At 41.9% G+C, this 24,204-nt stretch overlaps 3 protein-coding genes and 1 long non-coding RNA gene across 4 annotated transcripts; 3 read left to right on the top strand and 1 right to left on the bottom strand.

Annotated features, from left to right (window-relative positions):
- The first annotated feature begins 716 nt into the window (after positions 1-716).
- Positions 717-2,989, top strand: LOC306792501 (ciliogenesis and planar polarity effector 1-like). The gene is made up of 6 exons (XM_079289679.1): positions 717-854; positions 1,140-1,293; positions 1,378-1,513; positions 1,600-1,719; positions 1,852-2,084; positions 2,171-2,989. The coding sequence occupies exons 2-6, from the start codon at positions 1,213-1,215 to the stop codon at positions 2,270-2,272; spliced, it is 672 nt and encodes a 223-aa protein (XP_079145805.1). The 5' UTR covers positions 717-854; positions 1,140-1,212; the 3' UTR covers positions 2,273-2,989.
- A 1,163-nt stretch (positions 2,990-4,152) lies between these two features.
- On the top strand, positions 4,153-19,032 carry LOC306792322 (uncharacterized protein; the record flags this gene model as incomplete). Its single annotated transcript, XM_079289386.1, has 3 exons — positions 4,153-4,692; positions 14,899-15,816; positions 19,010-19,032. The coding sequence occupies exons 1-3, from the start codon at positions 4,461-4,463 to the stop codon at positions 19,030-19,032; spliced, it is 1,173 nt and encodes a 390-aa protein (XP_079145512.1). The 5' UTR covers positions 4,153-4,460.
- LOC306792505 lies at positions 9,236-9,812 on the bottom strand. The gene is made up of 3 exons (XR_013772820.1): positions 9,755-9,812; positions 9,505-9,633; positions 9,236-9,333 (listed from the first exon to the last, which is right to left on the bottom strand). It is a non-coding gene; the product is annotated as an uncharacterized lncRNA (long non-coding RNA).
- A 739-nt stretch (positions 19,033-19,771) lies between the features above and the next one.
- LOC306792502 (ciliogenesis and planar polarity effector 1-like) lies at positions 19,772-21,512 on the top strand. Its single transcript, XM_079289680.1, has 6 exons — positions 19,772-19,918; positions 20,204-20,357; positions 20,442-20,577; positions 20,664-20,783; positions 20,916-21,148; positions 21,235-21,512. The coding sequence occupies exons 2-6, from the start codon at positions 20,277-20,279 to the stop codon at positions 21,334-21,336; spliced, it is 672 nt and encodes a 223-aa protein (XP_079145806.1). The 5' UTR covers positions 19,772-19,918; positions 20,204-20,276; the 3' UTR covers positions 21,337-21,512.
- Positions 21,513-24,204: the final 2,692 nt, after the last annotated feature.

Genomic DNA, 24,204 nt, shown 5'->3' with positions numbered 1-24,204 from the left:
CACACATGCAGAGGGCCTAAAAGGTAGTGCAAAGGTAATTAAATACCAGCAGGGGCCTGGGGTCAAACCTAATATCTCTCTGTAACAAGCCAATAAGAGAGCTTAGTTCGCACAACGCAAAGCATGTTAACAGTGAAGAGGACCACTTACTGCACACAAACATTCGGATAGTTAATAGGCCTGCATGTTCCTCACAGAACATTGACCTTGTGTAGAGATATCTGCAATAGCTCAGAGGCAAAGTACACAAAAACCTTTTATCGGCCTCCCGCCCATTATCTACCAAAGTGATCTCTTCTGCTCTAGTCAGAACTGGCTTCCATGTGAACTCAAACACTTTGCTTTGCACATACTGACAGTAATGTCTTTTGCAGCGTTGCCATCTGCTGGCAAAAGTGCAGCAATATTCTGAGGCGTCTGTGAATGTGCAGGGCTCTACACTAGCTAGGTGTTGTTGTTATTGTCACGAGTTTTTTTGGAGTATTGACATTGAACATACAGACATTTGCAGAAAGATAATGGGGCAGAGTTTTCAGCCTTTGAGTATTATGTTTGAATGCTACTGCCTTCATTCATTCCGTTTTTGCATCCCATAATGTTGTATGACAGGGCCTGCCCTGAACCTCCCCATGTGTGTGTGTGTGTGTGTGTGTTACATCTACGTTCCTACGGCAACGCATTGAAGCTTCCTCCGAGAGGATCATGGGAAATAATTCTGGACGCTGAAGCGGAGGGAGTTTCGAAATATGTCACGATTATCCGCGGTATAATAAAGCCAAAGTTATATTTAACATTTCCGCAACACATGATGTGAGCATTTAAACAGTTGACTACCCGATGATTAAAGTGCTCAGGTAAGTCTTTCTTTGGGGGCCAATGCTCCGCGCAGTGAGCAAAACGAGCTAGGTAGCTAATGCTAGTTAGCGGCATGGTCAACATAACATGGTTGTTGTTGTTGCTTCTAACAATGTTTATGTCACGTGATGCCGTAAACATATAACGATTCCGTCGCATATTCAAGAGTGATATTTCTAAGTAACAGTCTGCAGGATGTTCACATTTAGCACATGCATGTTTTTACTTGTCAGCTAACGTTAACTTAACATTTAACGCTAACCTACGTCGCCTCGCTTGTCTAGTGGGATCCTGCAACCTCGATGAACCCCTGCTGAGTGCACAATAAGAAGGAAGAACTGATGCTGTCATTCAAACATGGATCTAAAGCTGGAGGTTGTTTTGTCATCCAGCATCAAACGGAAGAAACCATGGCCGCGATTCTGTTGGCTTGGGAAGGTGAGGACAGTATCAGCCAGAGACATTTAAACATATCCATGTGAGAGAAACACAACTGTGAATCTGTGTCATGTCACTCTTCAGGAGAAGGAGTCTGTGTTCCTGTTAGATGACAGGCGGATCAGTGAGATCAACATGATGTCTGGTCGCACCAAGAAGAGGACTCCTAAACTCCATCCTCTGCTCAACAGTGTGGTGACTATGGCTTCATCCCACAATGGTGAGTACAATCTGCAAACTATAAAGCAAAGCGCATGTCACCTGTCAATTGTGAGAATACATTACTTGTCTCTTGCTGTTTTTCAGGTATGTGGCTTTGTGGACTTTTGGTCTCAGGAGAGCTTTTTCTGTGGAACAGGGATAAAGACTTGTTGAAGACTGCTGCAGCAGTCCCACAAGTAGTTCAAGTGATTACTGACGTTCAGGGTATGCACATTACTTGTATGTTATGTACATGCATTGTATTATCTCTACTGTGAGCCTGTAACATACAGTGACTTCCAGTTAATTCAATGTTAAACCTTCAATGAATGGACTTATGTGTGTATGTTTTCTCAGGGAACGCTATGCGACTGTCGCTCCAGGTTTCAGACGACGGGATGCGCGTCTTCCTGGTAGCCATAACAGGCCAAGTGTTCCTGTGGGAGTGTGTGGATGTCAGGGATTTGACTGGGGTACGAGATGGCGCAGTCAAGGGACACTGGGCACATATACAGCCCCTTGAAGACTCCATTCTGCCTTCCTCACAAGACAAAGAAGCATCCCAACACACTATTTTCATCAAAACAGAGGTCTGTATACTCTGTAGAATCATGTCATGTTTCCGTAAATGATGCCGTTTTTTCAGACCTGCACTCCATTTCTTGTTTTCTCTCAGGTGATGGGTGATGCCTGCTTATCAGCCTTTGTGAGAATGTTGTACATTTTAAAGTTAAATGCATCAGTCTGGTGCACTCTGAGACCAACATCAAGAACATGAACATAATTCATGCTGAAAGTAACGCAGTTTAAACTGACAAATGCTGGAAGGACAGCTGGCAAGAAATCACTAACTGTCATTCTGTAAATTAACCGATTTATAATATCACTGCTTCATCTATAACGCGATAGATCTGACAATAATAACACGTGTATTCACGTTAATGTTTTACTTTGATGTATTCTTATTCTTTCAGCTGAGACCCCAGCGATGTGAAACAGACTTTTGGGCAAATAAATAAAAATATATATAAATATAATTCTAAGCAGGAAGGAAGTTTCCTTCCATAACTTAAAATCACCCACACCAAACATTAAAGTAGCCGGAGACTGTGAGACACGACTCAAGAAGCCGACACACGTCAGTGAATGTGTGATGAGAGAATATTTACACATTTCTTTTCTATTTACTCCCAAGTCTGTTTCACACCACTAAGGCTACAGCTGAAAGAACAAGGCTAAAATATCATCATACACGCCATGAAAACACATCTGCAACACATTAATTTACCATAATACACACATGTACTTATAGTCAGATCTATTCTGCTCTAAATGAAGCAGTGATGTCATAAATCTGTTAATTTACTAATTCACACAGTCTGAGATTTATTGCCAGCCGTCTTTTTTTGCATTTGTCAGTTTAAACTGTGATTATGTAATATTCATTAACGGCCCACGTGCCGAGCTCTGATTGGTCAGTGTGTATTTGAAGAAAATTAATTAAATCACACGTTGCTGAGGGAGCAGAGGGGCAGAAAACGGTCTGAAGGCAATTCATTGGTGATATTTTGTCTTCAATAAATAAATGTTGGAAAACAATCACTTGAGTCGTCTCGTTCCATGACCCACAACTGTTACATATGTACAGATGGAAGGTAACTGAAGATAGGAGTAATGATATACTTTTTTATTAGTTTAAGGGGCTTTTGTTACCCACCAAGTTGCAGCGGAACCGAATGTTCCTCGTAGAACCTGTCTGAATGGACTTTTATCTGTTCACCTTGTCTTCTGGATGGTTCTCCTCTGACTCATCTCCCGAGTCAAAACCACACCCATAATGCATTGCTGGTGAAATCCAGGGAACTGCCATTACATGTGAGGAGAACTGAGTTAGCACTATCACACTGGATTAGAATTCAGGGTGGATTTAACGGAAATATAGCATCGACTGTCCTGTACAATGGTTGGGAGTACTCGACATTCTCTGGTAAAAGCTTTGGATGGGACATCTTGGCAGGACATTTGGAATTATGACAATAAGGGTAGAAATTACAACAACATTCAGACATCAGTCAGTGAGAAGTGATGGAAGTAAAAGTAGAAAAGAAGATGTTACTTTCAGATTAAGGTTCGGACATACAGGACTCAATGACACATTATACACATCATGAAAAAGACAGAGTGGGATAAATGTGAGATATGCAACTGTAAAGAAACTGTAGAACATGTGCTGATAGAGTGGAGGAAGTTCAGGGTGGAAAGAGAGACTGAAGAACAGAGTGGTAGATACAGGAAGGGAGTGGAGCATGAAAGGACTGTTAGAGGCAGGGGACAAACAAGTTCAGCTTAAAAGGGCTTTATTTAACATTTTGAATGGAACGGGTTAAAAAGCCAGAATATGACTGCAATATGAAGTTTATTTCTAATTGTTTCATTATATTTATAAATACCATTATTATTGCGTTTAAATGATAACTGTCATAAAGTCATGTTACACACTCCGGTCCAGTAGGTGGCGCCTTACACATTGGTTTGTAGTCCGCCATTAAAGTGAAAGAAGAAGAAGGAGGAGAGGAAGAAGAAGAGTACTAATCTCCTGGCAGCCTATAAAGCTGTTGAAGTTAGCTTAGCATGCTACCTGGAAACAGACGGACGGGGACGGAAGTGACCAACACAGCGCTAGTCAGAGTTTAATGAGAGTAAACGGTGTTTTTAACGGAGTTCGTCTGGAGGAAAACTGTTGAGCATTTTCCTAATATGGAGTAGCAAAGCCATGTTAAGTGGCCTGTGCAGTGATGTCACGTGGGAGGATGTGTGCTGTTGTGCGCATGCGCAAAAGAAACGGTCAGTGAGTTCCCAGACCAAAGAGACAATGGCGGCTTGCTCTTTTTCTCCCGTGAATGCTAGCTACTAAGAGCTACTAGCTAACCACTTTGGTGACTGGAATAACGGGGATAGCTGCAGGAATGTCTAACGCTACAAAAACTTTCTGTGGTTTAGTGAAAATGTCTAAAGTAGACCTGTTGAGATCGTTGGTCAACCAGCGACTAACTGCGGCTGATGAAGATATATTAGGTATGTTTGAAAGAACGATAGCAGAATACGAGGAGGAAATCTATCGTTCAAAAGAGGCGAATAAGCGACAACGGGAACTTCTGGACGCTGTTCTCAACCCCGAAGTCCGGATACAAAGAGCACGTGGGTTCACTTTATTTCTTCTCTCAAACACTGTTCATGCTCCGGCTGATAACTTTCAATGTAGTTTGGAGTGAGACTCTGTTGCAATTCGTCGTTTTCTTCTTCTCCTGATTTAATACCTGCAAAGTTTCGCTTTTCGGCGAAATAAGCCGTTTTGAATCAAAATATATCATCCACGTGAGTGTAGATCCGTAGAGTTTTTTTTTTTTTTTTGGTCAACTGGCCAGCCAGCGTTTCTCAGATTGGAGTGAGACAAGGAGACCATGTGATGTCGTGATCTTCGCAATAAAACATATTTGATGCGACGTGTCGAGTCTTGGCCAATCAGCGTTAAGATGTCTACACAGTCTTCATTTCCCTCCGTTAAAGTTTAAGTTCCGTTACCGTTGTTGGGCTAAGTTAACGTCCACTGCATGCGGAACTTTGTCAACGGCTAACGCTCATGAAGATTTAGGAGGAGTAAGCGTGAGATGATGAGGTCAAAGAGCTTCAGGAAGAGGATGTTGTGTGTGTGTGTAGGGCTGAGATGTGAGTGGAGCTGGGCCTGGATAAAGGTGGAGGTCTAAACAGACTTGAAGAGAGAGCAGTACAGCTTCCCGCTGTCAGTGTTTTAAATGCATTGATAAGGCAGGGTATGCTAACTGCAGCCTCTGCTCCAATGAGATGAAGTACAGCAACAAGGGCTCACGTGCCCTCTCATCACACTGCCAGACACTGTTTACTGTAATGACCACAGCCAGTGTACTTCCGGTCCCAACTGTCCCACGTGCAGTTGCTCCCAAAGGCCCTGAAGTAATGAGAGAAAGCGTTAAGGAGCCTGAACCATCATGATTTCAACAATTTAACCGGATTGAATGCATATTAATTGTAAATAGAAGATATGCCACAATTCTACCGGCTTTACAGTAACAGTGGAAGTTAATATCAAGCCATACAGTAACAGGGTTAAATGAAAACGAATCACTTTATTTTGTATCGGCGATGGTTCTTGCTACTGTAGAAATATGCTTGCGGTATTTACAGACATTAAACGTATAAGTATTGTGAGGAATTTAAGTTTTAAAGCGCTCCTTGCGATGGATATTATGTGTTACAATCTGTTTACTTGTAGAAGGTTTAAACTAAACAGAGAGTTACTGAATTTGTTGTGCACTGTGAGAGAAACCAGAGAATTTATGACACCGCCATAAAGTCAGAGAGGGGGGGATGTTGCTGAAGAGTTTCTGAGCACAGCCTTCAAGAAAGGGGGTGAATTGGTCAAGGAAGTGGCCGACTGAAGTCCGACGGGTTCAGCCAATCACTGAGCTGATCGATGGGCTAAGGAATGTGTAATATGAGACATTTCAGAGACTTTGGAGGGACAAAGAAACTGTGAATCCCCGGAGATAATCAGACCTCATCTGGACCATGAGGCGGACACACCAGTCTGGAGAAAGGGCAAGCTCAAATCGTGGCAGCGGCAGCTAGTACAGGCACTTCCGGTTGCAAGCTCAGCTGCCACGACTTTCCGTGGCAGCTGGGCCTGCAACAGGAAGTTTTTCCGTGGCAGCTGGGCCTGCAACAGGAAGTGATTGCCACTGTATGTGACAGCTGCCACTAGCATCTTGTGGCAGCTGCCAGCATTTCGGAGCGGATTCCGCCGTAGTTTAGCCTTTATTTTTTCGTTATTTGACATTATATGACAATACATTAAGGTCATTGAAGGCATGACTGTTGGTAGTTGTAATTAGTTTATTAAAAAAAGGCCGAATTATCATGGTATGGCCACTCGTTTTTGTCAACAAGCTAATTGCGGGCTAACTTCACTTGAAACCTGTTACCCATGGCAACGATAAACACTTTCACGCTGCAGACTAAAGGAATGCAACTTATAAATATGGATGGATATGCAATGTACTGTTTAGAGTGATAGCAATCCATATAACATGTTGACTTGGATATATATACGCAGTATATAGATATATATACAGTATGCAACAAGTTGTTGCGACAGTTAACACCGTTGTGTGGTACCTGCCACTACTTTTCGCGACAGTTTTCACTGTTTGCGACTGGTACCACTAGCATCTTGTGGCAGCTGCCAGTGTTTCGGAGCGGATTCCGCCGTAGTTTAGCCTTTATTTGTTGTTATTTGACATTATGTGACAATACATTAAGGTCATTGAAGGCATGACTTTTGGTAGTTGTAATTAGTTTATTAAAAAAAGGCCGAATTATCATGGTATGGCCACTCGTTTTTGTCAACAAGCTAATTGCGGGCTAACTTCACTTGAAACCTGTTACCCATGGCAACGATAAACACTTTCACGCTGCAGACTAAAGGAATGCAAATTATAAATATGGATGGATATGCAATGTACTGTTTAGAGTGATAGCAATCCATATAACGTGTGGGTTGTCACAAGTTTTGGGAAAGGTGACACGGCTGTTTGGTCGATGGTTTATTTAAAAAAAAATGTATTGAACAAACAATAACAATTTGACGTATTGTCAATAATAACACAACAAAATACAGACATTTAAACGAACATACATTGACAGTGACAGATTAGTGAGTTACAATACTTGTAAAGCACATGTAGACTAACTATTTCTCCTCAAACCTCGAAAACACTTTCAAATTGTTTTCATCAATAAGGTCTGTGCAGAATTTGTTATAGTCCTTCTGTTTGTCAAAAACAAAAGTGAAAAGCTCTGCTGGAGACTCTTCACTCGGGTCATCTTCACAGTTGTGCAGCTCCTGGAGGGCTTCCTGTTGTTCCTTTTCATCCATGGAAAGGACAGCGGGAACTTTAAACCCTCCATCAAATTGTGTCTTGAGACACCAGTCAGCTGCAGCCAGGCTGTCTCTCAGAAGAACATTTACCTGCAGTAAAGAATAAAGTGTACTCAAAGTATTTATTGTATATTGGTGTTGTAACCAACTAATACTTCAAACTTGTACAGCATTTACAGTACCTAATTAACAAATAGATGTTTTGTAACAACAAATGTTGTCTTTGTCAACATATGTGTCATTCAACATCTAAAAGTCAAATCTCTATTTAGCGAAATAAGCAACAAAGAACAAACAGTAATGCTGGATGGGTTCCATCGAGAGCCTTTCAAATTGAATGGCAGTATATAATAAGATTTACCTGTATTTATTTATGTAAATTAATGCTGACAATAAATAGTTGCAAACCAATTCTAGCCAGAGCTTAATCCATGCACATAATTAAGCACCAATCTTATTAGATATCCTGTGAGTTCACAAAAGCTGCTTAATTTAAGTAGTGAAGTGATTCTATATAGGGCGACTGTGGCTAAGGGGATAGCAGGGCCGTCTTTCAATCAGAGGGTCGGCGGTTCAATCCCTGGCTCTGGTTCTGCTAGTCGCATGTCAATGTGTCCTTGAGCAAGACACTTAACCCCAAAATTGCTGTAATGACTGTAATGTAATATATTGTCTTATGATCATGCAACAGACAATACCTTCATGATGGATCTTATGTGAAAGGCTAAATGACATTCATTTATATTTACAGTTTTAGTATTTCATGCTAATCCATTTTTTTTATTGTTTATCAGGCAGCCCAAAATCTATTATTTCTTATTTTTGGATTCTACTTCATTCATCTAATCGGTTTATATTCAGCTTAATTGTTATTCCTGTACATGCATGCAATACATAATATGAAGTTCTGATGTTTGTGAATGTGCTGCATGGTTTCCGCCATCAGGTGTCGCCCTTGAGCACATGAATCCGTTAAAAGTTATTTCAGCAAAAAATAGAATTTGTCTTGTGGATTACGGTAAATCAAATATACTCTGCTTTGTTGTTTAATGCAGAAATAAAGTCACTGTAAATCAAACTACGCACCAGCATCTGTGTCTCTGACTGCAAAGATTTTAACATTTCTTACCTCTTCTGTGCTTTCTCTGTCACTTGTTGACAACTCTGGAGCACTGAAAAAATATATATTATCTGTAAATGAACCACTGCCACATTCAGTCATTACAGTTATGTCAACTTCACATGCAAAACCACTCTTAGCCAGGATTAGCATAATGGATTTCGTGATGTTACACATATGCATGCTCACCCACAATTCAAACACAAGTCATGTGGTCTACCTTTTCTCTTTATATGTGTTCTCCAGCAGCACAGACTCTGCCTGGTATCTGCACATGTTGCTGGTCTTTTGCAACCCCTGAATCACAACCTACAAAAATGTATCGATAATAATAATTATAAAGTATGTTAAATCAATTTGACAGTTTTTACCAAATGTTAATTGTCAGTCATTACATACATACATTTATATTTCATTTAAATTGATACTTACCTGTACCAGGTTACCCAGTTAAGTTAGCACATTGATACTAAGTTATTCTTCCAGTTGTAGTTTTGGTTTATATTCTCCAAATGGTGTTCTCAAATGTCTATTGACACTTGTATCTCTCGGAGGCCTATGCCATTAATAACTCACTAATTTTCTGCTGTAAACGTAATTCTTAAACTACCGGTAATTGTTAATTTGGTACACATCCTCAATAGCTCACCTCTGGCAAAATGACCTCTGTGATGAATAGCTGCTTCTCAGCTACAGTTCCAGGCACTGACAGTAGTCTTTCCAGACGTTGGATAATCTGTTCTGTCTGGGAAAACAAGTAAATAAGCAACAAATAAAACACTTTTTGTATACCATCCTGAAAGAGGAGAACAAGAAAATGTCACGGTAACATTTCTCTATCAATCTATTCCTACCTTTTCCCCTCCTCTGCCTAAAATGCTGTGTGTACAAATAAGACAAAAAGAGCACACTCTACCTTCATGTCACTGAATAAAGTGAAATGTTCACTGTGATATTTTCGCAGGGCTGCATCCAATCCTCTGTGTTTCCACAGATACATTCTGTTGGAGAGAAAATGCCCACTCTGCAGATTTCTTTCCAAGTCCTGAAATATAAGATGTATATGTAGTTGTAGATTCAGTGTTATGTATAATTAGTGAATACCATTTTTATGTGAAAAACCTTTGTACAGCTCACTGGAGAAAATGTACAATGTATGTTATTACCTTTATTTCTTCATCCTGAAGAATTTCTTCTGCTTTAACAGACTCCAAGATGTTGTCTCTGTTTAAGACAGAAGCATTGCCTGAATTTGACGAAAATCTTTACATGTTGTAGTTTTACAACATACACCTTTAATTACCATGTATCAAATTTTACATTGGTTATACTGTATATATAACTAGCTTGTTGCCAGTATATACTGTAAATCGCTAAAGGCTATGAATTTTGTTTGGGTAATCGTATATTTCTTTGTCATTAACAGTATTTTTTATATTGTCTATTTATTTATTTGTTCATTTTACAATGTTATGTGTTAACTCCAGTGATCCATGAATTATGTTAAATATATGATACTTTAATATAGAACATAAAACTGAAAATTATTGGAGACACTAAGGGAAATTCTTCCCTAATTTATATCAAACGCAACTAAAACAATTGTCACTTTTATATCTATCAATGAATGAATGAGATGATTCTTACACATCTGGGACAATGTTGCATCCACAAAAGAAATCCTTTGATGTCCAGTCACCTTCCACACCAGCACACTCAAAATGCAGCCAATGTTTGCAAGTTGAGCATTGAACCCATTGGTACTTCTTTATGTGGTCATGGAAAACCCTATGAAAAAACAGAGGTGGGACAACTTCCAATATTCCACAATCATTTCATCAGGTTCGTCAATTGCAAATATTCCAAAATGTATTTTCCCTCGAATCATAAGTTACTTACATAAAACGGAACTTTTCACTGTGTTGTGTGTGAAGTGCTATATAAATAAAATAGAGTTGAGTTGCACATACCTGGTTGTCCCAGTTGCTCGCTGGAACAAACATGACTTTTTTTTGGGCAACAAGTACCAATTGAAGTTAGCCCGCAATTAGCTTGTTGACAAAAACGAGTGGCCATACCATGATAATTCGGCCTTTTTTTAATAAACTAATTCCAACTACCAACAGTCATGCCTTCAATGACCTTAATGTATTGTCACATAATGTCAAATAACGAAAAATAAAGGCTAAACTACGGCGGAATCCGCTCCGAAACACTGGCAGCTGCCACAAGATGCTAGTGGTACCAGTCGCAAACAGTGGCAATCACTTCCTGTTGCAGGCCCAGCTGCCACGGAAAACTTCCTGTTGCAGGCCCAGCTGCCACGGAAAGTCGTGGCAGCTGAGCTTGCAACAGGAAGTGCCTGTACTAGCTGCCGCTGCCACGATTTGAGCCAGCTCCTACTGCCAGTCTGTCGTGTAAATTCCTTTTGATTTAAACTTCAACCAGCTGATTCGGCCCTGCTTAATGATGGAAGAAAGAGAGCGGGGGGGGGGGGGGGGGAGCTGCCTCTTCTCCTCTGCATGCTTCTTCTCCTCTGGAACAAGGAGGGGGGCTTTTTCCCTTACCCTTTGTTTGAGAAATTTTGAACATAACAGTATTATGTGTGTGTGCTCATTTGCAATAGTGTTGCGTGTGTCATAGAGCAAAGGTTTGAATCTCCGGGTGAGGCGCTCCCCGTACAAAGAGGGAGCTCTGACACTCATGTGGTAGCTTAAAACTTGTAACTAGTTGTGTTGTGAATCGGGTTAGTCGGTGGGATATTGTGTAGCAACCTGCAGGAACAGCACCTTCCCCATCCCTGAGACTCCAGGACTCCCACACACAATGTGGCCCAACCCTGGCTTGTGTGTGGGTTTAGATAATGCGTCCCTGTGCTGGACAAGTTCAAATAAAGTATAAAGATACAGGGCTCACAAAACACTGAGGAGAGATGCGTATACGGAGCCCTGACTTTGTGTCTGTTGCTAGGGCTACTTAATCAATTCTTGTGTTTTGTGAAACCATAGATCTATGTTTTTTATGCTTTGATGCTTGACTGGCTGGGCGGTATACCGGTTTCAATTTCCCGTAAGATATGAATTTTTCATATACTGTCATACCGGTGCACAGCCGAAACAACTTCTGTTGCTCTTCAACAGGCAGCAACATATATTGTTCACCGCTGCGGGTGCTACGATCGGAGCTAGTTGTCTTACCTGTATTGAGTGGGAACCCTAGTCATGGTTTAACTTCTAACTTTGTAACAACAATTCTGATTACAACAATTAACAACCCACAACTAACGCTCTTTAACTGGGCAAAACACCACGACTCAACAGTTTCTGACAGATAAACAATTTGTAGCACGAATAACATTCGTGTACATTTATAAAAATTTCTCCGCCGAACTGCATGCTGGGTAAAGCTCGCCAACAGTCTGCTCACAGCTGTGAGAGGCTCTGTCGCGGTAGTAACGTTACATTAAAGAACAGAAAAGAGCGATGCAGGATGAACAAAGACTGAACAGAAGGTATTTAGGTCAGACACATACAACGCTGATTACCATAATATGTGTGGTATTTGTCATAAATATAAATAGACGGTGACAAGAAGCTATAGGCTACATGTAGCGGCTTCTTCTTTAAATTCCATCCACTTGCATAGTACATACCGCCACCTACTGTACCGGAGTGTGCATTTTGAGGGTAACGTTTCTTCACTGTTCTGATAATATAATCGGGGATATATATATCCATCTAAAGAAATAAACCTAAACAACACCTACTAACAACTAAATCCTACGGTCTAATCTAGTTTCTTTCCATAGAGGGGCTTAGGGCCTAGGGGAATGTAGATGAAGGAAACAGGAAGTGACGGAACGGAAGACACGCCACACAAACTGCTGATCACCGTCGGTTGACCGGCCGTTATTGAAACGACTCATACATAGTTACAGCCTTAAAAACGAATAGAAGCTGTGGCGCCATAATGCGGTTATAAGGTGGTATTTCAGCTGCAGGACCACTGCATTGAGGCGGAAAAATATACCGTGTTATACCGTGTTGGGAACTAAAGGAGCGTGTTTGGGTTATCAGCATTTAAGAAACTGAATTCTTGACATCAATAGAATTATTAATGTATGTAACAATTATTAATGATTATTAATAACAACGGGGCACCACCCTGCGAACAGGGACCAATAACCAAACGATAAAACTAAGTCTCATAATTAGTAGTCACTCATAATGTCAATAGTCTGCGTATGACTATACATTCAGTGACAGTGAAGGTTTTAAGTTCGAGCACAGGCTACTACATACAGTCTTATCAAATACATATGCACAAGTAATCACAGACGACTGCTCCTTAAAGTATAACAGAGTTTATTAAATCAAAATAATAAATGATCAAATCAATTAATATTGCAACCAACAAACGTTATCATACAATTTTATATGCCTAAACTAAAGAATGAGTAAAATGGATGAGAGTGTATGTCTGTGTGTGTGTGTGTGGGTCTGTGGGTGAAAAGGAAGGAGAGTCTTTTAGCTACCACTAAAGACTACAAAGATGGCGGCGTCGAGTGCCGCGGGCCAAAAGGGGAGGGGCCTTAAGATACTACAGCTAAACTACCACCAGATGGCAGAGTCGAGTGACTCGGACAAAATGGCGGTGAGACTGCTGTACGTAATCACGTGTGCCGATGCACACGTGTGTTGTGAGGCGATCGTTTGAACGGGGTTTCCCCAGGGGCAGAGATAGGAGCTGTGTGTGCGTGTTACATGAGAGGAGGAAGAAAGGAAAAAAGGAGCGAGAACTCGACGTGCATCACACTTCGGCGTGCGATGTTGTCGGGAGCCTGAGTTTGATGGTTCTATCACGCATAAGTATTCCGCTGTCGTCTTTGAACTGCCGGTAACATATGCCGTGATAAGCCACGCACCTCAGCTCACTCAGAGTCGAGTTAATGAAAAGAGAACTCCCACACGGAGTGGAAGACAATGAATGAAAATAATCCCAAATAAACAGTCATAGCAGTTAATACACTAATACAGCGGAGCTTCTCTGCTCCGTAATGTTTGGGCGATATCTCAATATCACGCGACAGTAACTTAAACACACAGAAACACGGGAATATCAACATATAAATGAATGGCCTGAATTAAACTTAAGTTAATTTAAGCTAAGCTACACCCAGATGCCAAGAATCTTACTTGTCGTTGCAACGTTGAATTGTGTTCGTGGCAAAGTGGTCCGTTTCCTCGGCAGGAAGGGGGACAGGGGGAGCTTGCGGGTCGGCGCGGCTTTGCAGCGGGCGCTGTGTGTCGCACGGCGTTTGCTGGTGCGGCTTCGGTCCGTTGGCGTGAGCTCGCTCTGGAGCGAAACGCAGACGTGATCTATCCTCGCTGCAGGGAGGGTGATCTAACTTTGGCTGACGGCGTGGTCCGTGCGTCTTACCGGGAATCGTCGGTGAAGGAGGGAGGCTTGGTCGTCTTTCCTTCACCGGAATGTGTGCACAAAAAGAAAAAGAAGCAAAAAGCAGAGAACGGATCGCTGAAGCGGATTCGTTATCGCGGGCGGAGTGGGCCTTTACTCGGCGTGGAACACGGCTGTTTCGTCCAGCGAAATGGCTTGTGACCTGACAGGGTTTGAGGAGGGGAGAAGGGCCGTTGCTTCCTCGTGGCCAGCGTCGCGCTGGCGGGGAAGCTGGATCGTCTGTGGCCTGGACGGGGGGTCCGGGCGAAGAGAGCGTTTGCGTGCTCCCTAACTCAACCGAGGTCGAAGGGAAAAAGCGTGCAGGTCCGGGGCGAAGAGAGTGTTTGCGTGCCTCCTGCTACCCCGGAGGGAATGTTGGAAAAAGCATGGAGGTGTGATCTGCAGGCAGTTTTGTTGAACAGTGGTCGAACCACAGGGGTCCTGGGGTTTCTTGGCTTTCGGCCAATGAGATTGCAGCGGTGCATTCAGGTGACTTCCGGAACCATGTTTTTTTGGGGGGGGGGAAATTCACACCCTAGTGTGACATTCCTTTGCTCTCCTCAAACTACAAATCAGGATGAAACCTTTGCTTGACAAAGTGAAAGCCTGATTCTCTTTGTTCACAGCACATGTTGAAGCCACATGGTCAGACCCCAACACCGTGAAACCGGTAGTCTTAAAAATACCGTGATATGGATTTTTGGTCATACCGCCCAGCCCTACTTGACTTAATAAATTGTTAATACTTGTAGATCGTCTACCGTAGACTTACAAGACTAATACTAGGAGACTATTTGCTCAATTCTAAAATGTCTTTGTAACCCTTCTGTGTGTGTTTACTGTTTTCCTGCAGACATCCAGCAGCTGTTGTTGGTTAAAGAAGAGGTTCCCTCTGAGCAGCAGGAGTGGAGCTCCAGTCTGGACCAGGAGGACCCAGAGCCCCCACACATGAAAGAAGAACAGGAGGAACTCTGCACCAGTCAGGAAGGAGAGCAGCTTCAAGGTCTGGAGGAGGCCGATGTCAAGTTCTCATTCACTCCTGTGAAGAGTGAAGATGAAGAAGAGGAAGCTCAGTCCTCACAGCTTCATCAAAGACAAACTAAACAGATGGGAACAGAAGCTGATGGAGAGGACTGTGGAGGACCAGAACCAGACAGGAACTTGGATCCAGATAGACATCCAGAACCAGATACTGATGAGAAGCCTGGAGACTCTTCTGACACTGATGAGGGTGGTGATGGGAAGAAGACCAGAGAACCTCAGTCAGGTTTAAACTATGTGAAACCTGATGAAGTCCGTGTCACTGATTCACGATGTAGCGCTGGTGAAAAACATTTTAGATGCTCTGAGTGTGAGAAAACATTTGGCAATAGTCAAAATCTGAAGAGACACATGAGAACCCACACAGGAGAAAAGCCTTTCAGCTGCTCAGTCTGTAAGAAATCTTTTAACCATCGTTCACATTTCCAGATACACATGAGAACCCACACAGGAGAAAAGCCTTTCAGCTGCTCAGTCTGTAAGAAATCATTTAACGTGCGTTCAACTTTACAGACACACATGAGAACCCACACAGGAGAAAAGCCTTTCAGCTGCGCAGTCTGTAAGAAATCTTTTAACGTGCGTTCAGCTTTACAGATGCACATGAGAACCCACACAGGAGAAAAACCTTTCAGCTGCTCAGTCTGTAAGAAATCTTTTAACGAGCGTTCAACTTTACAGATACACATGAGAACCCACACAGGAGAAAAACCTTTCAGCTGCTCAGTCTGTAAGAAATCTTTTAACCAGCGTTCACATTTACAGAGCCACATGAGAACCCACACAGGAGAAAAGCCTTTCAGCTGCTCAGTCTGTAAGAAATCTTTTAACAGGCGTTCACATTTACAGATACACATGAGAACCCACACAGGAGAAAAGCCTTTCAGCTGCGCAGTCTGTAAGAAATCTTTTAACGTGCGTTCAGCTTTACAGATACACATGAGAACCCACACAGGAGAAAAGCCTTTCAGCTGCTCAGTCTGTAAGAAATCTTTTAACGTGCGTTCAACTTTACAGATACACATGAGAACCCACACAGGAGAAAAACCTTTCAGCTGCTCAGTCTGTAAGAAATCTTTTAACGAGCGTTCAACTTTACAGATACACATGAGAACCCACACAGGAGAAAAGCCTTTCAGCTGCTCAGTCTGTAAGAAATCTTTTAACGTGCGTTCAACTTTACAGACACACATGAGAACCCACACAGGAGAAAAGCCTTTCAGCTGCTCAGTCTGTAAGAAATCTTTTAACAGGCGTTCACATTTACAGATACACATGAGAACCCACACAGGAGAAAAACCTTTCAGCTGCTCAGTCTGTAAGAAATCTTTTAACCATCGTTCAACTTTACAGATACACATGAGAACCCACACAGGAGAAAAGCCTTTCAGCTGCTCGGTCTGTAAGAAATCTTTTAACCAGAGTTCACATTTACAGAGCCACATGAGAACCCACACAGGAGAAAAACCTTTCAGCTGCTCAGTCTGTAAGAAATCTTTTAACGTGCGTTCAACTTTACAGACACACATGAGAACCCACACAGGAGAAAAGCCTTTCAGCTGCTCAGTCTGTAAGAAATCTTTTAACGTGAGTTCACATTTACAGAGCCACATGAGAACCCACACAGGAGAAAAGCCTTCAGCTGCTCAGTCTGTAAGAAATCTTTTAACCAGCGTTCAACTTTACAGACACACATGAGAACCCACACAGGAGAAAAACCTTTCAGCTGCTCAGTCTGTAAGAAATCTTTTAACCAGCGTTCAGCTTTACAGAGACGCATGAGAACCCACACAGGAGAAAAACCTTTCAGCTGCTCAGTCTGTAAGAAATCTTTTAACCAGCGTTCAGCTTTACAGAGACGCATGATAACCCACACAGGAGAAAAACCTTTCAGCTGCTCAGTCTGTAAGAAATCTTTTAACAGGCGTTCAACTTTACAGACACACATGAGAACCCACACAGGAAACAATCCCCTTTAGCTGTTGTGGTTGCAGTAAAGTTTCCGTTTGTGATAAAAGCTTTCAGCACGAGTCACCTCTGAAGTGACACATGATTAACCGCGGTTCAACTACACTGATTTCAATACAAAAAGTTATTCACTGAATGAGCGCCAACTGTACAGTTTGAAATAGTTTTGATGATTATATTGATGATTGATTTGATGGTAATGTAAGTTTAAGACGATGGTTTTACCTGCATCTGTGCACAGTATATTGTATTCAAATGATTTCATCAATAAAAAGTAAAAGGTTTGTGTATTTCACTGGTTCATACAGTTGTACATAGCACACTTTGTTCGTCAGGATTAAATCCATCAGTGACTGGAGTGTGACTCAATAGTTCTTTATCTTACTTGTTTGCACTCTTTGCTGCTGCCATTACTGGTATAAAATTGTCATCTTGTCTGTCACAAACTCATAAAAAGGTCCTGAGATAAAGCAATCTACACATTCTTTGGAGTCACAAACCAACAACATCCTTATCTCGATCTATAGTTCCTTCCAGTTGATCAACAGGCCGACACATTCCTGAATGTGTTCACCACTTGTCGATACTTTTTTAGATTGCCGGTGGCTTTTCTTGATCGTACCATCATCTTATCCTAATCGTTGTGCTCCCCAGGCCTCTTGTTCATGTGTATGAGCACTTTTACCAGCTCAACTTTAGGTAACCATGAAACAGGCCCCACCTTTGACTTCATCACACAGCTCCAACACAATATATCAGGATTGGTGCGGCAGCAAAGGGGTTGGACCTGATCACACCCGGCCCTCATACATTGTGTTACATAATGCTGTTTGGAAAATACTAAATGCTAAAAATAGTGCGGAATGAAAGAAATCTATGGAGATTAAAACAATAAATAAAATGTCAGTGAATCAAAAGACATCAAGCTCAGTGTTGCAGATCAATCAAAGAAAAACAACTCTCTTTTATACGAGGGAAAAGACAATAGCTCAATCATAGAGTTGGAAATATGTCTTTAATGGTAAATACACACGTTTTATGTCGCTCTCACACGGAGCCATCTAAAAAATACATATTACAGGGAGGAACTGAGACAGAGCTCCAGTATTTATCCCACTATGACTACGTCCTCCTCAGTGAACTCATAGAAGGGAACCTCCAGCTTTAGAGGAGCAGGTCCCTTTCTTATCCTTCCTGAAGCATCGTAGTGGGAGCCATGGCACGGACAGTAGTAGCCTCCGAAGTCTCCGGCTTTGGCGATGGGCACACAACCCAGATGGGTGCACACACCGAGGACGATGATCCAGCGGGGGTTAATCACTCTATCCTTGTCATGCTGTCCCTCCCTATATTGAACACTCAGGATGTAGATGGATCGTTATTCTCTCGTTAATTGTTGTAATGGCTCAACAGTTTATTAAATTAAAAGGAGCCCACAGTTAGCATGTGCCTTAAGAGCATCGTGCAAAACATTATACTGATGCTTTGTGGTCAAATGATCACGTCTTTATAATCTAAATGTTGTCGTTCAGTTTGCTGGAGGATTATCCAGAAATGCTAACCCAACTGCCACCACCTTATGTGCAGGCATGCCTTTTTGAGAGAGCAGGGAACATTCAAATAAACATTAATCATAGAGTAATTACAGAGTAAACCTATATTACTCTTTACATTGTTGTTTATTTTTATTCATGGTGTAGAAAGGGTGTTGGGTGATCAGGCATCCTTCAGTATTGACATGCTTGCGTGTTATGATTGGTGATTGACAAATTGAGACAATTGGAAATACTGTTCTACTTCATTCAGTGATTAATTAGCTATTGCAATACACAAGCTAGTGCTCACAAGTGTTCAGGGGACAGGCTAAGGTGATAGTATTGTGTTTAAAAAACATTTGGGGTTTTTAGTCTATTTTTAAGCTTTTGCCCTGCGTGTTCTTGCCATGTGTTCCTCAGTCATGTCCTATTTGGCTGTGTAAAGACTGTTTACTATGAATAATATCCATTCACACATGCAGAGGGCCTAAAAGGTAGTGCAAAGGTAATTAAATACCAGCAGGGGCCTGGGGTCAAACCTAATATCTCTCTGTAACAAGCCAATAAGAGAGCTTAGTTCGCACAACGCAAAGCATGTTAACAGTGAAGAGGACCACTTACTGCACACAAACATTCGGATAGTTAATAGGCCTGCATGTTCCTCACAGAACATTGACCTTGTGTAGAGATATCTGCAATAGCTCAGAGGCAAAGTACACAAAAACCTTTTATCGGCCTCCCGCCCATTATCTACCAAAGTGATCTCTTCTGCTCTAGTCAGAACTGGCTTCCGTGTGAACTCAAACACTTTGCTTTGCACATACTGACAGTAATGTCTTTTGCAGCGTTGCCATCTGCTGGCAAAAGTGCAGCAATATTCTGAGGCGTCTGTGAATGTGCAGGGCTCTACACTAGCTAGGTGTTGTTGTTATTGTCACGAGTCTTTTTGGAGTATTGACATTGAACATACAGACATTTGCAGAACGATAATGGGGCAGAGTTTTCAGCCTTTGAGTATTATGTTTGAATGCTACTGCCTTCATTCATTCCGTTTTTGCATCCCATAATGTTGTATGACAGGGCCTGCCCTGAACCTCCCCATGTGTGTGTGTGTGTGTGTGTGTTACATCTACGTTCCTACGGCAACGCATTGAAGCTTCCTCCGAGAGGATCATGGGAAATAATTCTGGACGCTGAAGCGGAGGGAGTTTCGAAATATGTCACGATTATCCGCGGTATAACACGTAAAGCCAAAGTTATATTTAACATTTCCGCAACACATGATGTGAGCATTTAAACAGTTGACTACCCGATGATTAAAGTGCTCAGGTAAGTCTTTCTTTAGGGGCCAATGCTCCGCGCAGTGAGCAAAACGAGCTAGGTAGCTAATGCTAGTTAGCGGCATGGTCAACATAACATGGTTGTTGTTGTTGCTTCTAACAATGTTTATGTCACGTGATGCCGTAAACATATAACGATTCCGTCGCATATTCAAGAGTGATATTTCTAAGTAACAGTCTGCAGGATGTTCACATTTAGCACATGCATGTTTTTACTTGTCAGCTAACGTTAACTTAACATTTAACGCTAACCTACGTCGCCTCGCTTGTCTAGTGGGATCCTGCAACCTCGATGAACCCCTGCTGAGTGCACAATAAGAAGGAAGAACTGATGCTGTCATTCAAACATGGATCTAAAGCTGGAGGTTGTTTTGTCATCCAGCATCAAACGGAAGAAACCATGGCCGCGATTCTGTTGGCTTGGGAAGGTGAGGACAGTATCAGCCAGAGACATTTAAACATATCCATGTGAGAGAAACACAACTGTGAATCTGTGTCATGTCACTCTTCAGGAGAAGGAGTCTGTGTTCCTGTTAGATGACAGGCGGATCAGTGAGATCAACATGATGTCTGGTCGCACCAAGAAGAGGACTCCTAAACTCCATCCTCTGCTCAACAGTGTGGTGACTATGGCTTCATCCCACAATGGTGAGTACAATCTGCAAACTATAAAGCAAAGCGCATGTCACCTGTCAATTGTGAGAATACATTACTTGTCTCTTGCTGTTTTTCAGGTATGTGGCTTTGTGGACTTTTGGTCTCAGGAGAGCTTTTTCTGTGGAACAGGGATAAAGACTTGTTGAAGACTGCTGCAGCAGTCCCACAAGTAGTTCAAGTGATTACTGACGTTCAGGGTATGCACATTACTTGTATGTTATGTACATGCATTGTATTATCTCTACTGTGAGCCTGTAACATACAGTGACTTCCAGTTAATTCAATGTTAAACCTTCAATGAATGGACTTATGTGTGTATGTTTTCTCAGGGAACGCTATGCGACTGTCGCTCCAGGTTTCAGATGACGGGATGCGCGTCTTCCTGGTAGCCATAACAGGCCAAGTGTTCCTGTGGGAGTGTGTGGATGTCAGGGATTTGACTGGGGTACGAGATGGCGCAGTCAAGGGACACTGGGCACATATACAGCCCCTTGAAGACTCCATTCTGCCTTCCTCACAAGACAAAGAAGCATCCCAACACACTATTTTCATCAAAACAGAGGTCTGTATACTCTGTAGAATCATGTCATGTTTCCGTAAATGACGCCGTTTTTTCAGACCTGCACTCCATTTCTTATTTTCTCTCAGGTGATGGGTGATGCCTGCTTATCAGCCTTTGTGAGAATGTTGTACATTTTAAAGTTAAATGCATCAGTCTGGTGCACTCTGAGACCAACATCAACAACATGAACATAATTCATGCTGAAAGTAACGCAGTTTAAACTGACAAATGCTGGAAGGACAGCTGGCAAGAAATCACTAACTGTCATTCTGTAAATTAACCGATTTATAATATCACTGCTTCATCTATAACGCGATAGATCTGACTATAATAACACGTGTATTCACGTTCATGTTTTACTTTGATGTATTCTTATTCTTTCAGCTGAGACCCCAGCGATGTGAAACTGACTTTTGGGCAAATAAATAAAAAAATATATTAATATAATTCTAAGCAGTAAGGAAGTTTCCTTCCATAACTTAAAATCACCCACACCAAACATTAAAGTAGCCGGAGACTGTGAGACACGACTCAAGAAGCCGACACACGTCAGTGAATGTGTGATGAGAGAATATTTACACATTTCTTTTCTATTTACTCCCAAGTCTGTTTCGCACCACTAAGGCTACAGCTGAAAGAACAAGGCTAAAATATCGTCATACACGCCATGAAAACACATCTGCAACACATTAATTTACCATAATACACACATGTACTTATAGTCAGATCTATCCTGCTCTAAATGAAGCAGTGATGTCATAAATCTGTTAATTTACTAATTCACACAGTCTGAGATTTATTGCCAGCTGTCTTTTTTTGCATTTGTCAGTTTAAACTGTGATTATGTAATATTCATTAACGGTCCACGTACCGAGCTCTGATTGGTCAGTGTGTATTTGAAGAAAATGAATTCAATCACACGTTGCTGAGGGAGCAGAGGGGCAGAAAACGGTCTGAAGGCAATTCATTGGTGATATTTTGTCTTCAATAAATAAATGTTGGAAAACAATCACTTGAGTCGTCTCGTTCCACGACCCACAACTGTTACATATGTACAGATGGAAGGTAACTGAAGATAGGAGTAATGATATACTTTTGTATTAGTTTAAGGGGCTTTTGTTACCCACCAAGTTGCAGCGGAACCGGATGTTCCTCGTAGAACCTGTCTGAATGGACTTTTATCTGTTCACCTTGTCTTCTGGATGGTTCTCCTCAGACTCATCTCCCGAGTCAAAACCACACCCATAATGCATTGCTGGTGAAATCCAGGGAACTGCCATTACATGTGAGGAGAACTGAGTTAGCACTATCACACTGGATTAGAATTCAGGGTGGACTTAACGGAAATATAGCATCGACTGTCCTGTACAATGGTTGGGAGTACTCGACATTCTCTGGTAAAAGCTTTGGATGGGACATCTTGGCAGGAAATTTGGAATTGTGACAATAAGGGTAGAAATTACAACAAAATTCAGACATCAGTCAGAGTGAGAAGTGATGGAAGTAAAAGTAGAAAAGAAGATGTTACTTTCAGATTAAGGTTCGGACATACAGGACTCAATGACACGTTATACACATCATGAAAAAGACAGAGTGGGATAAATGTGAGTTATGCAACTGTAAAGAAACTGTATAACATGTGCTGATAGAGTGGAGGAAGTTCAGGGTGGAAAGAGAGACTGAAGAACAGAGTGGTAGATACAGGAAGGGAGTGGAGCATGAAAGGACTGTTAGAGGCAGGGGACAAACAAGTTCAGCTTAAAAGGGCTTTATTTAATGTTTTGAATGGAACGGGTTAAAAAGCCAGAATATGACTGCAATATGAAGTTTATTTCTAATTGTTTCATTATATTTATAAATACCATTATTATTGTGTTTAAATGATAACTGTCATAAAGTCATGTTGCACACTCCGCGCCATTAAAGTGAAAGAAGAAGGAGGAGAGGAAGAAGAAGAGTACTAATCTCCTGGCAGCCTATACAGCTGTTGAAGTTAGCTTAGCATGCTACCTGGAAACAGACGGACGGGGACGGAAGTGACCAACACAGCGCTAGTCAGAGTTTAATGAGAGTAAACGGTGTTTTTAACGGAGTTCGTCTGGAGGAAAACTGTTGAGCATTTTCCTAATATGGAGTAGCAAAGCCATGTTAAGTGGCCTGTGCAGTGATGTCACGTGGGAGGATGTGTGCTGTTCTCAGATTGGAGTGAGACAAGGAGAAAATGTGATGTCGTGATCTTCGCAATAAAACATATTTGATGCGACGTGTCGAGTCTTGGCCAATCAGCGTTAAGATGTCTACACCGTCTTCATTTCCCTCCGTTAAAGTTTAAGTTCCGTTACCGTTCAGACTTGGTGGGTTAAGTTAACGTCCACTGCATGCGGAACTTTGTCAACGGCTAACGCTCATCATTATCAAGATTTAGGAGGAAAAAGCGTAACGTGATGAAACATGAATCACCCTCGCGTTCCGGTTCAGTCCACGCGGTCACTCATTAACGTTAAACCGGAACACCGGCGGTTCTGGTTGCAGTTTCTTTTGTTTAACTCAAAGTAGAATGAGGCGATTTCGTGGTGATAACTTGAAACATGAGGCCCAGATACTGATGAGATGATGAGGTCAAAGAGCTTCAGGAAGAGGATGTGAGTGGAGCTGGGCCTGGATAAAGGTGGAGGTCTAAACAGACTTGAAGAGAGAGCAGTACAGCTTCCCGCTGTCAGTGTTTTAAATGCATTGATAAGGCAGGGTATGCTAACTGTAGCCTCTGCTCCAATGAGATGAAGTACAGCAACAAGGGCTCACGTGCCCTCTCATCACACTGCCAGGTTCACTGTAATGACCACAGCCAGTGTACTTCCGGTCCCAACTGTCCCACGTGCAGTTGCTCCCAAAGGCCCTGAAGTAATGAGAGAGAGTGTTAAGGAGCCTGAACCATCATGATTTCAACAATTGAACCGGATAGAATGCATATTAATTGTAAATAGAAGATATGCCACAATTCTACCGGCTTTACAGTAACAGTGGAAGTTAATATTAAACCATACAGTAACAGGGTT

Source organism: Melanostigma gelatinosum, assembly GCF_949748355.1.
Source record: "Melanostigma gelatinosum genome assembly, chromosome: 18".
NCBI classification, from domain to species: domain Eukaryota; kingdom Metazoa; phylum Chordata; class Actinopteri; order Perciformes; family Zoarcidae; genus Melanostigma; species Melanostigma gelatinosum.
Note: the sequence above shows the minus strand (reverse complement) of the source record. Positions and strands in the feature narration are given on the sequence as shown.